Source organism: Phascolarctos cinereus, unplaced genomic scaffold, assembly GCF_003287225.1.
Source record: "Phascolarctos cinereus isolate Bilbo 61053 unplaced genomic scaffold, phaCin_HiC Scaffold_1;HRSCAF=81, whole genome shotgun sequence".
NCBI classification, from domain to species: Eukaryota; Metazoa; Chordata; class Mammalia; order Diprotodontia; family Phascolarctidae; genus Phascolarctos; species Phascolarctos cinereus.
The window spans coordinates 87,059,757-87,081,007 of NW_027555514.1; the positions used below are offsets into that span (position 1 = coordinate 87,059,757).

Here is a 21,251-nt window from a genome sequence, read left to right on the forward strand (position 1 = left end):
TTGACTTGTTTTTCATGATTTTCTTGCATCACTGTCATTTCTCTTCCAAGTTTTTCCTCTTACTTTCTTCTTAAAATCCTTTTTGAGCTCTTCTGTGGCCTGGGACAGATTCAAATTTTTCTTGGAGGCTTTGGATATAGGAGCTTTGACTTTGTTGTCTTCTTCTGGTTTTACGTTTTAATCTTTTTTGTTACCAAGGAAAGATTCTATGGTCTGACATTTTTGCACAGTTTGCTCATGATCCCAGTCAATTACTTGAGTTATAAACTCTTTGTTAAGGTAGGGGTCTGCTTCCAGTGTGGAGAATGTACTGTTCCAAGCTTCAGGGTTTTGTGCAGCTGTTTTCAGAGACACTTCTAGGGACCCGTAAGTTTTCAGTTCTTCCAAGGTGGTATGATCAAGGGTAAGGTGTTTATTTCTTTCCTGGGCTGTGTTCTCGTCAATGAGTGACCACAAGTACTCTCTTCTGCCTTGGAACTGTGAGGAGGATTCTCTCTTTACTGCCACTACAAGCTCCACCATGCTAGTGCTCCTCTTCGCCCTAGGACCACCACTCAGAACTGTGACCCAGATCCAAGCACAGGCAAAGCAAGAGAATCCTGCCTTAGCATCAGCAAAGAGATCCCTGCAATTTCTCTCTCATCAACCACTGGATTCCCCCTCAGTCTGTGGGCCAGAAGCTCAGGAAGCAGCCGCCACTCTGGCTACACCAGGGACTGGGGCTGGGACTGAGTTTCTCTCTCACTGAGGTCACAGACTTTTCCTACTGACTTTCTAAGTTCTCTTTGGCGTTCATGGGTTGAGAAGTCTGGAAACTGCCGCAGCTGCCTGTGATTCAGTCCTCTGAGGCCTGCTCCAGCTTTGCTGATGCCTGTTTTGCCTGCATGCCTAAACTGAACTGCGTTCCTCTCCCAGCCTGGTAGGATAGACTTTTCCAATCAACTATGCAGGTTTTCTTGGGCTAGAAATTTTTTTCTCTCTTTATGTGGGTTCTGTTGCTTTAGAATTTGTTTAGAGCCATTTTTTACAAGTATTTGGAGGTGTTTGGAGGAGAGCTCAAGCAAGTCACTGCTTTTACTCTGCCATCTTGGCTCCACCCCCACAAATGGTCATTTGAACAAAGAAAGTTGTAGACTTGTAAATTTCATGCTCTTGGTTATGGATTTTTTCCCCCTGGCTATTTTAGCTAGGATTTATATAGCAATTCAAGTATAAAGCACTTTATAAATACCTCTTTTGATCCTCACAACACTGAAAGGTAGGTGCTGTTATTATCCCCATTTCACAATTGAAGAAACTGAGGCAGACATGGTTAAATGACTTGCTTAGGATCATACAGTAGTAAGTGTCTGAGATTGGATCTGAACTCTCTTCTTGCTTCCAGATCTAGTACTCTATCTGCCATGCCACCTAGCTGCATAAGCATTTTTTAAAGGTCTACTATTACATATTTAAATATCTACATGGCACTCTGGCAAGTCAAAAGGGAACAAAATATAAGAATCAAATTGACCCTGTAGTCAAGAAGCCGATATTTTCCTGGGGAAAGGAGGAAGGATAATATTAGCTAGTATTTCTATAGTGTTCATTTTTTTTTTAAGATTTACGAAGTGCTTTATGTATGTTATCTCACCATAATTATTGAGAAGTCAACACAAAAGACATACAAAGTAATTTTTTTTTCTTTTGGCAGGGAGAAGGATACTAACTGGGGCTATCAGTACAGTATTTGTGCAGGAGGCAGCATGTGAGCTGAGTCATGGAAAGAGCTAACAATTCTAACAGGCAGAAGTGAAAAAGGAACACAGATCAGACGTGGAAGACAATTTGTACAAAGGTACGGAGTCAAGCAATAGGACGTCGTGCCTGGAAAATTGCAAGTAAGTCAGTTTGGCAGGAACATGGATTGCCTGGGGGATGTAATGTGGGATCAGTCTGGAAAGAGAGGTTGGAACCAGACTGTGAAGAGCGTTAAGTGCCAGACAGAAGAGGTTATATTTGATCATAAAAGCAATACAAACTCCTCTGTTTGTTATTTAAAATCCTTTACAATCTGGCTAAAACCTACCTCACATTATACCTCTCAGACAATCTATGTTCCCATGAAACTGGTCAGAGACAACAGTCCATCTCCCACCTCCAGGTCTTTGTACAAGCTATACTTCATGCCTGGAATGTACTCCTTTCTTACTTATGTCTGTTAGAATCTAGCTCCCTCACAGGCTCAATTTAAGTGCTACCTCCTACCCAAGGCCTTTCTTGATCTATTCTGAGGCTTTTGGATTATCAAAAAATTAAATTACCTTTAATATTTCTTTAATGGCAAGTATATTTTAATGAATTTTAAGTCTTTGAAAACTGATGTTAAAAAAGAAATTTATATGATAATTTTGTATATTTGAAAGAATAGAAAGTCGTGCATAGCAGATTTGCAGCGTCATGTGCAATCATCTTTTTGATTGTACTCTGTCCTGGAAATGCTTGTTTTATTCCATAAATTAAAAATTAAAAAAAAAACTGATGTCAGTCAAATCATGTTTCTACTATTCACTGGGCACTGTGCTAAGCACCAGGGATACAAAGAAAAGGAAAACCTGCAACAGTTACTACTGATTATTATCACAACAACAACAAAAAGGAGCAGATCCCAAGTATTCAGGGGCTGACTACTCTGCTTTACTAAAGAATATGTATGTCCTTGGGTTGGCGGGGGGGGGGGGGGTGAGTATCTCTCAGGCTGCATAACTATAGGTCATTTTATTTCTACCCTGAACAGACAGCAGCTAGGGAGGCAGGGTAGAAGCAAGAAATTCCCTTTTGTTGCTGGTAGCGTTTTAGAAAGAAAGATGAGGGGAAGGTGCTTACAACCAAGGGTAAGGGCAATAGCTTATCTGTTTGATGCTTCTGCTACATTAACATCAATAACTGGATGTTGGCCATGAGCTGTTTCTCTGCAGAGCTAAAATGGAAAAATGTTTGCAACACATTGAGGTTAGAATTCTTTGCAACCCGTTAATTACATCTCAGCTATTCTAGGTGACATGATAACTCCCCCTCTCCAAAAACTCACCTACTACCTCCAATGAAGGTAGAAGAAATGAAATAAAAATAGTTAGCTATTCACCAAAATATGTTAGCAGCACACGTTTTAATGCCTCTCCCTCCTGTCCACTTCTGGTTTGCTACATACTTGCCTATTGACAGCAATATTTCCTCTAAGTACTAATGCTTCTACTAATACCTACTGGGGGGGGGGAATAAATGAATTTTGAATTCTTCTCTATCCTGAGAAAAAGGAGGAGGAAGAAGAGGAGGAGGAGGAGGAGAAGTAATTGTAAAATCTTAGCATTGAAGTAGATTACAAAATCAGCTAATTCCAGCTCTACCTAAGCAGTGATTAGACTGGACCATTTCAGTTAATTCCTATTTATTAAAAAAGAATAAATTGGAGAAAGTGTTCTGGTTAATCAACAGCTCTTATTACGAGAGAATCACCATCCCAACAGCTAGGGATGACCAGTTTTCACAGAACAAGAATACAATAAAGTATGTTAACACTCAACTAAACCAAATGAAACCTTCCTTTGATGATTCAGGATCAAGCAGTGTTTCAAGGACAGAATGGTCAAGAAAAGTTACTATTATGGAGTGCTACACACCATAAAAGTTAGTTGTTGTTCAGTCTTACAGTAGTGTCTGACCGTTTATGACCCCCCATTTGAGGTTTTCTAGGCAGAGATACTAGAGTGATTTGCCATTTCTAAAGCTCATTTTACAGATGAGGAAACTGAGGCAAATAGGGTGAGATCACACAACTGGGAACTGTTTGAGGCCAGACTTGAACTCGAGAAGATGAGTATTCCTGACTCCAGGTCCAGCACTCTATCCTAGCTATTCCAAGAAGTTAGAACTGTGGAAAAGAAGTACAGAATGGGACAGCTACAGGGGGCTTTAAATATTTGCTAGTCCCACTGTTATTTTACAGGTGAAGAAATTAAGGCCCAGGTAGTTGACAGAGGTCACTCTCCTGGGTATAATTATAACATCAGAGATGTAGAGATGGAAGAGACCCTACTCTAGCAATTTGGCAATCTGATCCAACTACCTCATTATACAGGTCAGGAAACTGAGGCCTACAGCGGGTAAATGTCACCTGTCCCTGAGGTAATAAGCATGTGAGGCATTATTTGAATCTTGGTCTTTTGAGTTTAGAACCAAGGCCTCATCCATTGTACCCCAGAGTCACTCTGGAAAAGCTACACTTCATACTCATGCTTTCTGACTCCATTACATCTTACTCTCTCGATCAGGTGTTATGAATGGGCCTGAACTTGTTTGTTTTTCTAATGAAATTTTATTTTTTATTTCATTTTTCTAAAACCTAAATAAAAATAAGAAAAGAAAAAAAAACCATGTCATGTGCATAGCAGAATGTAAGAGAGGATTCAAATTATATAACAATAAATTTCCACTTCAAGAAAGCCTATGCCATAAAAGCTGCACGTTGTGTTGAGAGCTATCCACTTTTTCTGCTTCCTTGTAAGTTTTCTTTTGTTCTCAGCTGTGTACTTTTTACTTTGTTCTTCTACTCCCCCCAACCCCAGAAGGCTACAATAAGCATGGATATATTTACATATAGATATAGACACACACACACAGACACACACACATATATACACATATGTATGTATATAAACATATATATTTTCCCTAACAAATTCTTCTCCTGATCTTTGTTTCATGTTTGTTTGCACAAACATAAAATCTCTTATTTCCTATCCTTCCTGACTCCTCTACTTTAATTTTTTTTTTGCTTTCTTTTGGTGAGGCAATGGGGGTGTTAAGTGACTTGCCCAGGGTCACACAGCCAGTAAGTGTCAAGTATCTGAGGCTGGATTTGAACTCAGGTCCTTCTGACTCCAAGGCTGGAGCTTTATCCAGTGTGCCACCTAGCTGCTCCCTCTACTTTGCTTCTGCCCAACATCTGCCTTCGTATTTCTTAACCTACATCCCCTCCAAGGATCTCTCCCTTATCTTCCCATTCCTAAAAATCTAAACCTCCTTCTATACTCCCCCCTTTGACCTATTTCTTCACCCTCCCTTGTAGAGATCCCTCACTTCTCCTCTCCCCCTTCCCTATCCTCTTAGCATTTTATTTCTTTCTGAATTTAGAAGACTTTCATACCCTTCTAGATATATATGTAGTGTTCCCTCTTGAACCCATTCCTCATGCAAGTAGGTTTCCAGAACTACCAGCCCTCCTCCCCCATCTAATTCCTCTGTGTTGGTTCTTCCTTGAACCTCATTTGCACAAGACAATTACTCATTTTAGCTGTTCCTAAATAGTTTTACTTATCATACTCAGGTCTATCCCGATCTTTCTTAGAAACTACCCAATTACTAATAACAATCTGAGACATAGGTTTTACATCTTATGTAGCTATGTCCGTCCTTATTGAGTCCCCTGTACTTAGCCTTTGGTATGTAGCTTATATTTCTCTTGCCTCTTATATGTCAGATCCTCTATTAGTCCTGGAAGTCTTACAATTCATTAAATGTCCATTTTTTTCCCATTCAGGATTATGCTCAGCTTTGCTGGGTGTGATATTTCAGCTGGAGCCCCAGTCCTGTTGTTCGTCCGTATCTCGTGTTCTAACGCCTGCGGTCTTTCAGCGTCACCACCGCTAGGTCTTGTGTGTTTCCAATTGTGGCGCCGCCATATTTAAATTTTTTTTTCTTGTTGCTTGTGATACTTTATCCTTGGTCTGGGGGTTTGACTCTAATATTCCTGTAGGTTTTCCTTGTAGGATCTCTTTCAGGTGGTGATCAGTGTATTTTTTTTTCTATTTCTCCTTTTCCTCTCCTCTAATGTTTCAGGGCAATTTTCTTTAATTATTTATTGTATTATTGTATCAAAATTTTTTTTTTATCATAGCTTTCGTAGCCCGATTATTCTCAAGTTTTCTCTTCTTGTTCTGTTCTCCAGGTCAGTTGTTTTTCTTATGAGATGTTTCACATTCTCTTCTATTTTGTCATTCTTTATATTTTGTTTTATTATCCCCTTGCCCAATTCTTATTTTCAAGGAGTCGTTTTCTTCCTTAAGATTCCGGATCTCCTTTTCTAATTGGTTGGTTTTCTTTTCATAATCTTGTTTTTCTTGCATTCTTCTTTTTTTTCCAGTTTTTCCTCAATCTCTCTCATTTAGTTTTTAAAGTCTCCTTTTTTTCAAAAGTTTTTTTTATGAATTCTTTTTTGGCAGGTGACCATTCGATATTACTCTTTGAGGTGGAAGAGGGTTTCCTTACTTTGTATGCTTTTTTGAAGATGAACCCCAGTCTTCTCTATTCTTGTAGTAATTCTTTATGGTTGAATTCTTTCTCCTTTGTCTTTGCATTTTTTTTTGTAGTAGCTTAATTTTTGTAATCACCTCTAGTCCTGGGGTATGGGGGATGGTGCCTCTGGCCTCAGAACATCCTTACTCTCTGACTTGGAACCTAGACCAAGACCTCCAGCCTCCTGTAAGTATCCACAGCCAGTGGCAGCCCTGTCCCACTGCTTTTGCACTCACCAAGCAGGCACATACTGGTTCCTTTCCCAAACCTCTCTCCACAGCACAGCTGGGTCTGGTGTTCCTTCTCAGCAGAGGCTCCCTATACCTCACTGTACCTGGGGGTAAAAGTTCCTGTGGCTGGGGCCAGGCAGTCTCCCAACACAGTTAACCCCAGCACTTGCGGCTTGTTGTTTAAGTGGTCCCTAGCCTAGAAGTGTTTACTGTTCACAGGGATCAAACTTCATCCTGGGATTTTTCTTCAGATCTCCAATTATTCCAGTAAGACCCCTCTTCTGACCCTACTCTTATTTATTTTACTGCTCTGTTTTTACCCTGATGCATTATTTTACCTCTTTTGTGGGTGGGTGGGGAATCTTGAGAGCTTGGAATTTTCTGACCTACTCCACCATCTTCCCAAAATCCTCTCTAAATTTTATTTTTTAAAAAAACAAATATATTTTCTTTCTCACTCCCACTCCCACCCCATTAGGGAAAAAAAAAAGGCAAAACAAATTCCTTGTAACAAATAGACATTATCCAAACAAAACAAATTCCCTCATTGGCCACATCCAAAAAAAAAAATGTGTCTTCTTATTCACCCTGAGCCCACCTTGAGTCATTTTCTGGAGGTTGCTTTTCAAAACCAATCACTAAGGTGTCTCTAACTTGAAATCTCTTTTTACAACATTCTTGTACAAGGTGGAGTAAAGAAGAACAAGATACAGCTCTTGTCATTAAGGCAGTAGGTGCGATAAAATATATCCACAAATAATGATGATACAATCTAAATCTATCCACCCCTCTTGCCCATGTGGTTTGCTAGCAAGCACACTGGGCCTCATTTTCCTTACTTCTTCTCCTTCTCTCATTTATAATATTTTAGTGTCAAACCTAAAGCTCTTCTCCTACATGTAGATTATAAGCATGATATATGAGTAATGGCAACAGACCATCTTTTAATGTATATTTTAAGCCTTCTTCCTGATGGGTGCCTTTCAGAATTTACTGAAAATGGCAGCTGAATTAACTGCTGGATGTTAAAAAAAAAACCCAAAAAACTACAGATTTAACTGACTGCTTCAGGCCTGGTCTTCAGAGTACAATCTTTTAGGGGTGGTAAGAGTAGTTATTTATTGATCATGATTTATAAAGTCCCTGAAGGCTCAAGTCCATATCTTCTGCTCTGTAAACATCTCCCAGGGTGCTTTAAACATAGCACTTACTTAATAGTTTCTACTTTAGTGTTTGCGAAACCATCTACAAGTTATCTCATTTGAACCTCATACCAACTCTTGGAGGTAGGTGCTATACTTATTCCTACTTTACAGATGAGGAAACTGAGACTGATAGGTTAAAGGACTTGCTCAAGTTTTCCAAGCTGCTAAGGCACCTGAGGCAGGATTTGACCTCAGGTCTTCCTGCCTCTAAGTCCAACCTTCTATCCACTGCGCCCCTCAGCTGCCTCTATTGTTTAATCAATGTCATTCAACAAATTTATCGAGCACATAATATGGATGATGTCCATTGACAGGTTTCCTGCCCTCGAGGAGCTTACAACTTAGTAGGAGAGATAAGAGAAACAAAAATCATCATAATCATAAGAGAAGGGAATAGATGCTAAGTATCCTCAGAAAGGTACAAACACAACTCTTCTTCTTGGAGAAGGGAGAAGAGATGGGAATGGCTTCCAGGAGAAGGTGACATTTGAATTAAGTCTTGAAAACACATAGGATTAGCAGGTAGAGATGGAAACAAAGGGTTGGTGCATTCTAGGTGAAGAGGATGGCTTGAACAGGTCAGGAAAGAAGCAGCATAGAGTCCAGGTTGGCTGGAACCCAGGGTAAACGTAAAGGACGAGCAGGAAGATAAGTATAGAAAGATAGGCTGGGACCAGACAGTGCAGGGCCTTAAATGTCAAGATAAAGAGCTTCAACTTTATTTATCATTGGAGTGAAAGCAAGCATAGCTGTACTTTGGGAACATTCATCTGGCAGTATTGTGTGAAAGGGACTGCATCAGCAGAAAGACTGGAGTTGAGGAAACCTCTTAGGGGTTATTTTACTAGTCTACTTGACTTATAATAAGAGCCTGAATTAGATTGGTGGCAGCGGAAATGGGAAGGAAGGCATGGATATAAGACATTTAGCATTTACGGAAGTTCTTTTATTATTGAACAAGATTGAAAAACCAAGGACAAATCACGGATTTGAAGTGGGCATATAGTCTCTAAGAAAAATAATGATGTCCTTGGCATCCAGCACAGTGCCCGGCACTAGTAGTACTTAATGCTTAATAAATAAGATATTTAATAAATACTTGCAGATTGATGGATGGATAGGAACTAATAGCACTCAACTAGGCCCTGAACTGGGAGGAACAGGGTGAAAAAAGAAGGCACCTTCCTTCTGGAGTTATTTGGCAGTTAAACTATAATTGATCTTCTTGTGATTGCTCGTGACCTGGGATCCTTTGTTACTGGTTTCTAGGCTTTTTGAAATTTGCTTTCTGAAATATCTGTTTTAATTTCCATGGGTAATATAGGTTGCTACCAAAAATACCTTTAGACAAAAACAAATCCTATCCCCAAACTCACTTCATTCATGGTATATACTGCCCCACAGAGATAAATGGAAGTGTCCGAAATATTTAACAGACTTCCCACTCAGCAATACTCAGAGGTGCTGCAAACACTGTTTTAGATATTCTGTTGGACAGATACAGGTTTAATAATGCCAAGATGCCCAATAATAATGGGCAGCCCAGGTTAATGCTTTGGGAACTCAGTGTAAGATATATCCAGAGGGCTGAAGGCTGGCTGAACCAAATGAATCATCTAATTTTTGTAGGTTAAGCCCTGTTTGGGGAAACTGACTTTCTTTTTGGTGGGCTAAATTAATGATATCTAACCCCAGGGAGAATACATTGACATGTTTTTTTTTTTTCCAGCCTCTAAGGCTACCCACTGAGGTTAGCCACTGATTTAGCCCAAGATTTAGGTAGAAACTGAAGACATAAAATCTCACAAAAAGCTATTTCTTAGAAAGGGCATTGGAATAAGTTATTTCATGCAAAGCATCATAGAGTAGCTTGTAGTGGTATCTGGTTTCATTTATTCACTCACTCAAAACAACTATTTACCGTCTACTGTGTGCAAGGCATTATACTAGGTGCTGGAAGAGATGTGAAGATATTTAAGAGACCATTTATGCTTTTAGAGATCTTATAATCTAGGAAACTCTGGTGTGATTACCTAGAATTATATCATCGTAGAATGTCAGAGCTAGAAGGGACCTTAGAAATCAAGTGCAAACATCTCATTGTATATACAACAATACAAGGCTGCTAGGGCAGCTGGGTGGCACCACAGTGGATAGTGGGCAGGGCTTGGGGTCAAGAAGACTCATCTTCATGAGTTCAAATCTGGCCTCAGACACTTACTAGCTGTGTGATCCTGGGCAAGTCCCTTAATACTGTTTGCCTCAGTTTCCTCATCTGTAAAATGAACTGGAGAAGGAAATGGCAGACCATTGCAGTATCTTTGCCAAGAATACCCTAAATGGGGGTCACAAGGAGTCAGATATGACTGAAAAATAACTGAACATCATGGGCAACAAATTTGATAGCCCCAAATCTTATTTTCCCTTATACCATATCTCCCATTAAGTATTTTGGGATAAGTTCTGGTCATTTCCCCAGGGGTGAGAGCAAAAGACAAAAAAATGGGGGATGCTTTCAAGGTAAAGGAAGGATATATGGGAGAGAGAAGAGTCTTTCTTTGTGTCTGGGCCTGCCTGTAAGTGCTAAGTGAGAAGCCCAGTTTCCCACAGGTGCAGTGTGTATTAAAGGCACTCCTACCTTCTTGGGGATGCTCATAACAAGATACTTGTTCCCTGTGACCTAGCCACATGAGACAGATAATGCTAGCTGGCAGGTATGTTCACAGCTACTGACTGGACATGTTTGGTTATTGTTACTGTTGTTTTTCCTGCTGAAAGCATGGGAATCAGGATGGATTATAAGGCCAAATTGGTGATGCATATAGCTAGTGCTTTAATGTTAACCTGCCCGTGTTGATGCAATTTTTGGTGGTAGAAGCACAGAGGGACAAATGGGGATAGCTAGTGAGTAAAGTGATCTGACTGATGGAGGAACAAATATATGTCTAGACAGACTTGGAATCTGGCACTGTTCACGCATGGGCAGAGAGCTAAGGGGACCTTGGCTCAGCTACTTGAGCTCCTGTCACAGAAGAACCAATAGGATGCCTGATCCTCATAACATCTTCTGCTGTTGGATGCTAGTCACTATACATAGATGAAGAAACTGACGCTAAGAGTAATATGCCCTAAGTCACCAAACTGGATCCTTTTTTTTTTTCTTGTCAGCTGGAAGCTAGGTCACTAGATTCCTAGTTCAGAACTCTTCTCACTTTCTCCACACCCTTGGGTCACTGATGAAGGAATCTGGTGTGCAGCTTCCTCCACCCGGCAGCAGTTTTCTGTCTGATTCTTGTAAGACTGGGTCTGGTGGTCTTGAGACCACCATAACAGTTTCCCCTTAAGGGAGGCTGTCGCTTATAGAATCTATGCACTGAAACTATTGTCATAAGACTATGCGTGATGGTCTCCCCTTATGGGAGGCTATAAACTTGTAGAATATGCTCATGGAAAAATACTGATAAAACTATTTTTGAAAGGTTAATGTAGCTCTGTCCCCCAAATTTAGTCTCCCACCCAGTTTCTTTTTCTCCCTGTTATGCAAACCCTCAAAATAATATTTGACCCGGAGCCCTGATAGGCAAATTGTCTAGCTCCAAGGGAAATCAGAGTGTAAGAACCCTATTCTTGGAGGGGCATTTTGGAACCTGCCTTCCAGGGGGAATCACACCTTCCGGATAACACACCCTCTTCTTGCTGCTTCTGCTCCGCACTGAAGTGCTACTCTTCCCTGAATTATAATCTATGTTAGTGTGAATACCTGAGTTATACATCAGGTTGTCTTTTCTCTCTCTCTCTTCCCCTCTCTTCCCCACTGTTTGCAATAAAGTTTTGTATTGAGCTGATTCCCATTGTTTTATGTATTATTCTCAGCATCCAAACTCATTAAAGGGCTGTTTCCCTCAACTTCTTTGGCTGGTCCACGGGCCTTGTCTTAGACATAAACTAGGCACCTGGACAAGGACTTAACCTATTGACAGTCCCTCCCCCCTACACTGGGGGAGAATGTCACTGCGAGTCTAGGTGCAGAAAGCAAGGGTCAATAGGAGAACCCTATGTTCTGCCAGGAGAGGGCTGTCATAAAACACAGACTATAATATACAATAAACCCTTTTAGAAGATAACAACAATGATAATGGTGATGAGATCATCAATAATCCTTTTTACCAGGGCTTTCCTGGACACAGTTCTGAGAGGTGGGTGGGGCAAGTGCAGCTATTCCCATTCTACAGAAGAGAAGACCAGCTTAGAGACATCAAGTGATGGGCCCATCATTACCCAGTAACAGAGGAAATAAGAGAGCTTGGATTTGAACCTAGCACCCTTTCCGTTTTCCTGCTGATTGTGAAATGATGACAGTGGTGGTTATTGTGACAATGAGAGGAGTGACAATAAGTGGACTGAGAGAGATTCCAGCCTGTGATAGTAATAGTAATAATAACTGGCATTTTTACATCACCTTCACATTTCTTTCGTATATATGTATATGCAGACATGCGTATATATACATACATATTGCATTTGAGCTTCACAACAATGTTGAGAAGTAGGCATTATTATCCTCATTTTACAGATAAGGAAACTGAGGCTCAGAAGGTTAAAACTCTGCCCATATTGCAGAGTTGGTTAAAAATCAGAGGTAGGGTTCATACCCAGCTCTCCCTGAATTCATGATAGTAAGCAGTCTACGACCCATCCAGACTGGATTCAGCACACATTTAGACTGATCATCACATATTTAGAGCTGGAAGAAACCTCAGAGATCTTTTAGTCTGGTGATTCTAGTCTGATGTCACCAGCCCCCTGACCTTAGAAATGAGTTTGTGACCATCCTGGGAGTTTGAAGCCTGAAGCTTTAGACGCTTCCTGAAACACTGACTGTGCCCTACCCTTCACCAAAGGAAACATAAGGAGCATTCCAAGGGTCTGGTGAAAGTAGCTTTGAATTGAGTCACATTTTAAGAAAGGACGCAGCTTGCCTCTGATTCATGAACTACTCCCATTTCTGATGGTGTTCACAGGTTTCTCAGGAACAGGATTGATGAGGTTCTTCTGACAAGCTAGGAAGAGAATCAATCATGTTCCTGGGAATAGTTTCAAGAGAAGAAGGATCTAATGCCCCCAAATTGATGCTGTGAAAGTGAAACTTAAATCATGTAAATTGGAATCTTCGGTTCAGTTGCTCGGGGGCTACGGTGCTTGGTGGATTTGGCTGGAGACTCACAAATCTTGCACAAAGTTACCATAGCGTCCATGTCACCATGAGGCTCAATTTTGCCCCAAGACAATGAAGCAGAATACTATGGCTTGCATTTGCAGTAGCATGATGGGAAATGTTAAAGAGGCTCAGACTGAGTGCTATCACAGCTAGAGGATTTGGAAGGGAAAAAAGCCTCAGGCTGAGGTAACACTTGGAATGGAAATATTTGGAAAACTCAAGGAAAAGAGACAGCAAAAAGAGGGATCCTCTTTCTAGAATAGCCAGGCTTACCTTTAGGAAGGCTTGCAAGCGATGATGGAGGAGATTTTAAGGATAATCTACCATTTATGTGACCTCAGGCAAGTTACTTAAATACTTCGGGCCTCAGTTTCCTCATATGTAAAATAAAGAGATTGAACTAGATGGCCTCTGAAGTCTTTTCCAACTCTAAATATATGAATGTATATGTATGTATGAAACATGAAAAATATATATAAAATATATGAGTGTGTGCACGTGCATGGGAGACAGTGTGAGAGAGAAGATAGAGAAAAAGGAGAGAGAAAGAGAGGAGAGACACAGAGAGAGAGAAGAGAGAAGAGAGAGAGGCAAGAGTGATAGAGAGAGGAGTGAGAGAGAGAAGATAGAGAAAAAGGAGAGAGAGAGATAGAGAGAGGAGAGACACAGAGAGAGAGAAGAAAGGAGAGAAGAGGAAAAGAGCGAGAAAGAAGAGAGAAGAGAGAGAGACAAGAGTGAGAGAGAGAGGAGTGAGAGAGAGAAGATAGAGAAAAAGGAGAGAGAGAGAGAGGAGAGAAACAGAGAGAGAGAAGAAAGGAGAAAGGAGAGAAGAGGAAAAGAGCGAGAAAGAAGAGAGAGAGGCAAGAGAGAGAGGAGAGAGAGAGAGAAGAGAGAGAGAGAGAGAGAGAGAGAGAGAGAGAGAGGAGAGAAACAGAGAGAAGAAAGGAGAAAGGAGAGAAGAGGAAAAGAGCGAGAAAGAAGAGAGAAGAGAGAGAGGCAAGAGTGAGAGAGAGAGGAGTGAGACAGAGAAGATAGAGAAAAAGGAGAGAGAGAAATAGAGGAGAGAAACAGAGAGAGAGAAGAAAGGAGAAAGGAGAGAAGAGGAAAAGAGTGAGAAAGAAGAGAGAAGAGAGAGAGAGGCAAGAGTAAGAGAGAGAGGAGGGAGAGAGAGAAGATAGAGAGAGGAGAGAAATGGAGAGAGAGAAGAAAGGAGAAAGGAGAGAAGAGGAAAAGAGTGAGAAAGAAGAGAGAAGAGAAGGGGCAAGAGTAAGAGAGAGAGGAGTGAGAGAGAGAAGATAGGAGAGAGACAGAGAGAAAGGAGAGAGAAATGGGGGGGGTGTAGAGGGGTGTGTGCAGAGGATTGGAGAGCCAGAGTGTTGTATGATCTATCAATAGCATTCTTTATGTACACATTGGTCTTTATTATACATGGCGTTCTATTTATAGAGTTCTATTTATAGCTTACTACATAGTACACTGTATTCTTGATTATAGAATCATAGGCGCAGAACCAGAAAGGACCAGACAGGCTACTAAATCTATTACCTCAATTTACAGATGAGGGAATTGGGGTCCCAGGAGGCTGTGACTTATACAAGGTCACACAGATAGTAAGAGTGAGCAGCTGGATTTGTACCTAATCCCTCTGACTCTGGGGTTAACATTCTTCTCTTTCTACCATACTGCCTCAAATTTTGCTCTCCTCCTGAAGAGTGGGTCAGATCATATGAGCCCTCCCAGTGAGGTTATAGGATGTTGATATCTCAGCACATCAGTCATAGAATGTTTGGGTTAGAAGGGAGCTTATTAGGGATCACTTAATCCAAATTTCATTTTACAGATGAGGAACATGAGACCCACAAAGATTGGGTCAAGGTATAAGAGGCTAGTTAGAACCTGGTTTTTCTGATTCCTAACAGGAATTCTGCCTATAGGAACCAAGACAGATGACAAGTGGTTGACTCTTTAACACAAGTTGGCACACACAGTTACTTGAACTCACTGCCTCTGAGCCTACCTCACTAAGAGCCAAGATTAGAATGAAACCATTGTAAGGAAGCCTATTGTAATTTTCTTAAAAATTTGGCTCTTTTAGGGGGGAAAGGAAGGGAATAAGCATTTATATAGCACCTACTATGTGCCATGCACTGTGCTATGTGCTTTTTGTAAATATTATCTCATTTGATTTTTGAGGTAGGTACCATTGTTATCTCCATTTTACAGTTGAGGAAACTGAAGGAAACAGAGGTTAAATGATTTGCCCAGAGTCACATAGCTAGTAAGCATCTAGGCTAGATTTGAACACAGGTCTTCCTGACTCCAAGAGGAATACTCTAGCCATTGCCCTACTAACTGCCTTTTAGGATGAACTAATTTCAAAATTAAAGTTACTTCACGTATACCCTACATCAGATTATTTATTGTCTCAGTAAAGGAGGAGGGGAGGGAGAGAGAGATAGAATTGGGAACTCAAAACTTTAAAAAATCCAACAAATGTTAAAAATTGTTTTTACATATAATTGGGGAAAATATGATATTATTTTTAAAAAAATTAAAGTTGCTCAAAGAGAAGAATGAACAAATAAGGATCTGCCAAAAAGGATAGAGGGTAGAAAACGCAAAAATGAAAGGTCACTTCATCATGAAGGTAATCTGTTAATGAGATTTTACCAAATATATCAAATGAGATAATACATGTAAAATGATTTGTGAACTCCAAAGTATTATATAAATGTTATTCTCCTGCCAATGTTGTAGCTTTAGTAATTGATGGCATTCCTAGTACTCATATACTGCTTCCCCTACCCCCTATCCTGACTCCCAGAATATAAGGCTATCTGATGACAAGGTTAGACCAAATGTCACATCAAAGATGCTTCTGGCTTTGATATTCCATGAGTCTAACTCAAGAGGAGGATGCTAGCTAGCAGGCTTTGTTCCATTTCTTGTTTATGTGCTAGGCTGTTTGTTCTTTTGCTCTATAGATGCAATATTTGTATATTTAATAAAGAGCAATACCTAAATAATGAAATTTTCTCCTTAAGAATTTAGAGCAGAATGCAACTTTGTTTTTAAACTTTGAGGTGAGAGGACCTGGTGGTATTTATTTCTGTTTTTTTTAAAATCTAGGTTGTAAAATGCAACATTTAGTTTGCTTTATCTGCAAATGGAAAATTGTATTTTCCTGGATAATAGCCTCTGTCCTCAAACAGTTAAAACTATTACATTTGAAGCTCCTTCCCCTTCCTCCCTTCCTAATGAGAATTTAATGGATGACAAGGATAAACCAAGTGACTCTCAAAATCTGTTCAAGGTCTGATATTCTATGATCTTTAATCAAGGAACAGTGCTTTCTAATGTATTTTATGGCTCAATTAGTCCTCTCACCTGTATATTGGGTACTCAAAGAAAAATAAGAACAAATAAGGAATTATAGCCAAGGCTAGAGTTGCAGAGGGTAGGAAATGTCAAAATGAAACATCACTGCACCACGGAGGGATCTGTTAATGAAATAAAAATGAATGGATTTGTGTTTAGTCAAATAACTTTACAGAGTGGGTGTGTGCCAATAGCAAACATCATATCCTTCTTTTATTCATAAAGAATTTAGGGAGTTGCCTTTTAGTAAAAATCATTAATAAATAGAAATTTAAAAACAAAGCTTAATAGTGATACCTCAATCACTCATTCTTATAAGACTTTGAGATGTTCTAAATAATTGTCTGTCTCTACTATCCGTCATCACTTCTAACCAATGGTGGTGGGGCTTGTCTTTTGTGGCTGACATGATGGACGGCAATTAGATCCTTCTCACATACGTCCCTTGGTTTACTTCAGATTCCTCAACTATAAAATGGTGACAAGAATAGCATTTATCTCCCACGGTTATTGTGAGGATCAAAGTGCCTGGTATATGAGAGGTGCTATGTATTTATTCATGTTCTCCTTACTCCTTCTCCCATCCCATCTGACCCTCCCCCCTCCCTTTGCCTTGGTGCCCTATTTTACATTCTTCTGGTCTACATTAGCTTCTACATGAGCTGCTATAACAAGACTATCTGTTCTTATGACATTCTACAGCTCCCATATATCATATTTGGAGTGCAATTTAAACTTTTTTAAAAGCAAGAAAAGCAGTCTTAAGATTTTTCCTGTTGTTTCTTTTAACAGATGAATATCCTATATAAACAGGATCTCCATAACACCTTATGGAATGGTATGGCTGAATTCAGCTGCTGGGCAGTATCTTTCTTGCATATTCCAGACACATGAGGGAGCAGGATTCTACAGACTTGTCCTTTACAGTGTTATAGGGAGAAGGGTGGAAGCTAGGCTAGAAAGAATTCTCTGAAGTTTGTTCTAAGAAGTGAAAAGGGTTGGAGAGGGGTGGATGAACTCTCTATCCTTAATAAAGCAGTGACCCTAGGGGCAGCTAGATGGTGCAGTGTATACAGAACTGGCCCTGGAGTCAGGAGGACCTGAGTTCAAATCTGCTCTCAGACCAGACACTTGACACTAGCTGTGTGACCCTGGGCAAGTCATTTAACCTCAATTGCCTCACCAAAAAAAAAATAGAATTGGGGCAGCTAGGTGGCACAGTGGATAGAGCACTGGCCCTGAAGTCAAGAGGACCTGAGTTCAAATCTGGCCTCAGACACATAACACTTACTAGCTGTGTGACTCTGGGCAAGTCACTTAACCCCAATAGCAAAAAAAAAAAAAAAGGCATTGACCCAACCCAGATGTCCTCTGCCAGCTCAGTGCTACAGTCACCTAGCAGAAGTCACTTCATGAAACACAAATTCATTAAATCCAATATGTGAAAAAGTTCTCAGATGAGACTGGTTGAACATTTACAAAATAAATTATTTTTATAAGAGTGCAGCCTTGACAGCTAACCTAGAAGACTGTACACAGACAGATGTTCAGCGATTTCCCAAGGCGCTTAGTTCAATCAGCACCATCTCCCTGGTGCCATTTTTCTATGGGCCATATGGGGAGTAGGGACTTTTTGCCAGGACTGAGGACGAGAGCTCACCCTGGGAGAGATTCTGTATCCTGACATGCCCACAGCTCCATTTCACAAGAAGAGGTTTGAAATCATGTCAAGTACTTACCTTCACACTTCAGCAAGAAGTAGTCCATGTTGTGACTGAAGGACGCACTGAAGTAAGTACAATTCTCGATCAATTCACAGGAGAGGCACTGCCTGTTATAGGTGCCTTCAGTGTCAGCACTAATAAAACAAAGACAGAGATAGAGTGTGAACAAAGGCTGCGTAATCTAGCAGAAGAGCAATCTTCAAGAGAGCCCCATGTTTTACAGGGAACAAGGCCAAACCACTTAGTTAGCCATCCAAGGTCTCTCATGGTCTGCCTCCAAAATATCTTTTCAAATGTCTCTCCCACTACTCTTGAAAGGGATAATTTCTCCAACCATACTGGATTATTTTCTTCCAGCCTGCCTGCCTTCCTGCCTGCCTTCCTTCCTTCTTTCCTTCCTTCCTTCCTTCCTTCCTTCCTTCCTTCCTTCCTTCCTTCCTTCCTTCCTTCCTTCCATCCTTCCTTCCATCCTTCCTTCCACAAACATTTATCTTGTACCTACAATGTATAAATCACTGCATTGGGCACTGAGAAACATGAAAATGAATGAGATGAGGTCCCCCCCTGTAAGCTCTCAAGGAGCTTACAATCTATTCAATCTCCATATTCTTTGCTTTCCTGTTTCCCCTTGTCTTTGTTTAAAGCATTATTGGGGGCAAATGGGCTAAACCTGGAAGATGTACCTCTCTCCCTGTTACTTCCACTGAAATCTTCGTTTTTTTTTTAAAATATGGAACGCTTCACGAATTTGCATGTCATCCTTGCGCAGGGGCCATGCTGATCTTCTCTGCATCGTTCCATTTTTTTAGTATGTGTGCTGCTGAAGTCAAGCCCAGCCACTACCTTTTTCATAGAGCCTTCCTTAATTCCCCAAGTCATAAGTGATCTCTTAATTGAGTCTCATAGAAGACTGAAAATGTTTTAGGCAATTTCATGCTTTTAATTTCCAGTAATAGTTTCTGTATATATCTACAGCACTGCAGTCTTTATTATTGGTCAAAATTGTAGAAATATACTGAGGAAGAGCAACCAGCAAACTGCTACAAGTGGAGGCAAGGCACCGAGCACGCAGCTTTGCCACAAGGCTGAACAGCACCAGCCTGGGCACTGTACTGATGCTCATGTAATATCAGGAGGCAAAAATTAAGCCCCTTTGCACATGGAGTGGATCCTCTGTGGAGCATTTATGGGAAGACACGGACAAAAGTCACACAAGAGGAGGTGTGGTTGAGCTATGATTTATACCAGCAGTTCTCAAACTTTTGGTCTTAGGACCCCTTTAGACTCTTAAAATGATTGATGACTCTAAAACTATTTTGTTTATGTGAACTATATCTATCAATACTTACCATATTAGAAATTAAAATGGATAACTTTAAAAAATGTTTATTAATTAATTTAAAACAACAATAATAAACCCACCGCATGTTCATATACACATCTTTCTGTGAAAAGTAACCATATTTTCTAAACCAAGAAAATTTAGTGAGGAGAGTAAGAATGTTTTACGTATTTTTGCAAATCTCCTTAATATCTGGTTTAAGGGAAGACAGATTGATTCTTATGTTTACTTTTGCATTCAGTCTGTCGAGATATGTTGTTTTGGTTGAAGCATAAGAAGGAAATATGGTATCACAAACATATGTAATTGGAAAATGGAGGAGTATTTTAGTAGGTAAAAAAGTCTTGGTATTGTTATGAAAATAGTTTTGATCTCAAGAACCCCCTGAAAGTGTCTCAGAGATCTCCACAGGTATTCAGACTACACTTTGACAACCCCTGATCTATACCATTGAAAGGAACTTTCAACCTGATCAGATGCCATATTCAGTGAAGGATTTCCCATCGCACCAGCTTGTACCCACCTGAGGCCTACATATATGTTCTGGATTTATAGATTGTTCAGAGATGGGCTGACTCCCATCTGGAATCATGCCTTAAAATTATCTTTGTATCTTTCCCACTGCCTAGCATTGTTCTTTGCATATGGTAGGTGCTAAGCAAATGGCTGTCAGGTGAGTATATCCAATCATCTGAAAGTGACCTCTCTGATCTCTCACTAGGGTACAATATTTGCCTAATTGGGACTAATGTGTTGTTGCTGGGTGCTGTTAACTTCCTTTGAAGGGGCTGTTACAAAACTTGGATAGTCAAGAGTCTGGGTCTATTATTTCAACTATAGTTGTTAACTAGGAAACATAGCAGGATGGCGACATTAATCTTGAACCCTGGAACATGGAATGCAAGCTGCAAAGACTAACCCCATTTCTCAGTCAAAAGCTCTCCTAGGAAAGAATGGGAGTAGATTGAGCTAGTAAGCAACCTTAGAGACTACCTTGTCAAAGCTACTTATTTTATAGATAAAGGACTTGTAAAAATAAGGGATTAGAGGGGATCATTTCTAAGGTCCCTTTCAAGTTATACTGAACTAGCCTATAAGAATTAAGTGGTTTACCCCAGGTCATGAAAAAAATACTCATCAGAGCAACTAGAAATCAGATCTCATGTGTCTAAGTCCGATGTTCCTTCCACTGCACTCCTAATGTGTCACTACTAAATAATAAGTAGTAAAAAATAAATAAGACTAAAATCACAAAGTCAGCATTTTCATATAACTTAATCGAGCAGGTAGCTAGAAGACATCTAATTATTAGGAAAATAGGGAAGATGAGAAAAATTTACTTGTTGAAAAGAGGGAAAAGCAATGTATCTTGGGAAATCACTAACCCTGATTTTAAGTGGTAGAGCTCTCTTTTTCCTATCTCTCCCATAAGTACAATATGTGTTGTAGGAGACAGTGACCACATGGGATGGAACCAGACAGTTTTGCGGGGACTTGAATACCTCTCTGTTCAAGGTGACCCATGCATGTATAAGGGAAGAAAGTTCAAAATCATACCTGTACAGGTGTCTTCTTCTGGGTTCATCCTCTGTGCTGAGGAAATAACTGCAGAGACAAAACAAAGTTAACACAATCAGACCACAGATTTAGAGTTAGAAGGAACTTTAGATCTCTAGTCCAACGTCCTCATTTTACAGATGAGGCACCTGTGGCACACAGAAGTGAATGATTTGCTCAGTACCATAGAGGTAGTCAGCATCAGAACCAGTATTCAAGTTGAAGTCCTCTTCCTTGATACAGGGAGCAGCAGATGTCAAATCC

The 21,251-nt window shown here is 40.2% G+C and overlaps 1 protein-coding gene and 1 non-coding gene across 2 annotated transcripts in view; both read right to left on the bottom strand.

Moving 5' to 3' along the window:
• The window catches only part of DPP6 (dipeptidyl peptidase like 6), a 975,800-nt gene that overhangs the window by 109,716 nt on the left and 844,833 nt on the right, over positions 1-21,251 (bottom strand). Inside the window, 2 exon segments of the mRNA XM_021009613.2 lie at positions 18,104-18,222; positions 20,988-21,035. Coding sequence (XP_020865272.1) covers positions 18,104-18,222; positions 20,988-21,035 — 167 coding nt within the window.
• On the bottom strand, positions 18,813-18,920 carry LOC144455268 (U6 spliceosomal RNA). Its single transcript, XR_013483988.1, has one exon. It is a non-coding gene; the product is annotated as a U6 spliceosomal RNA (small nuclear RNA).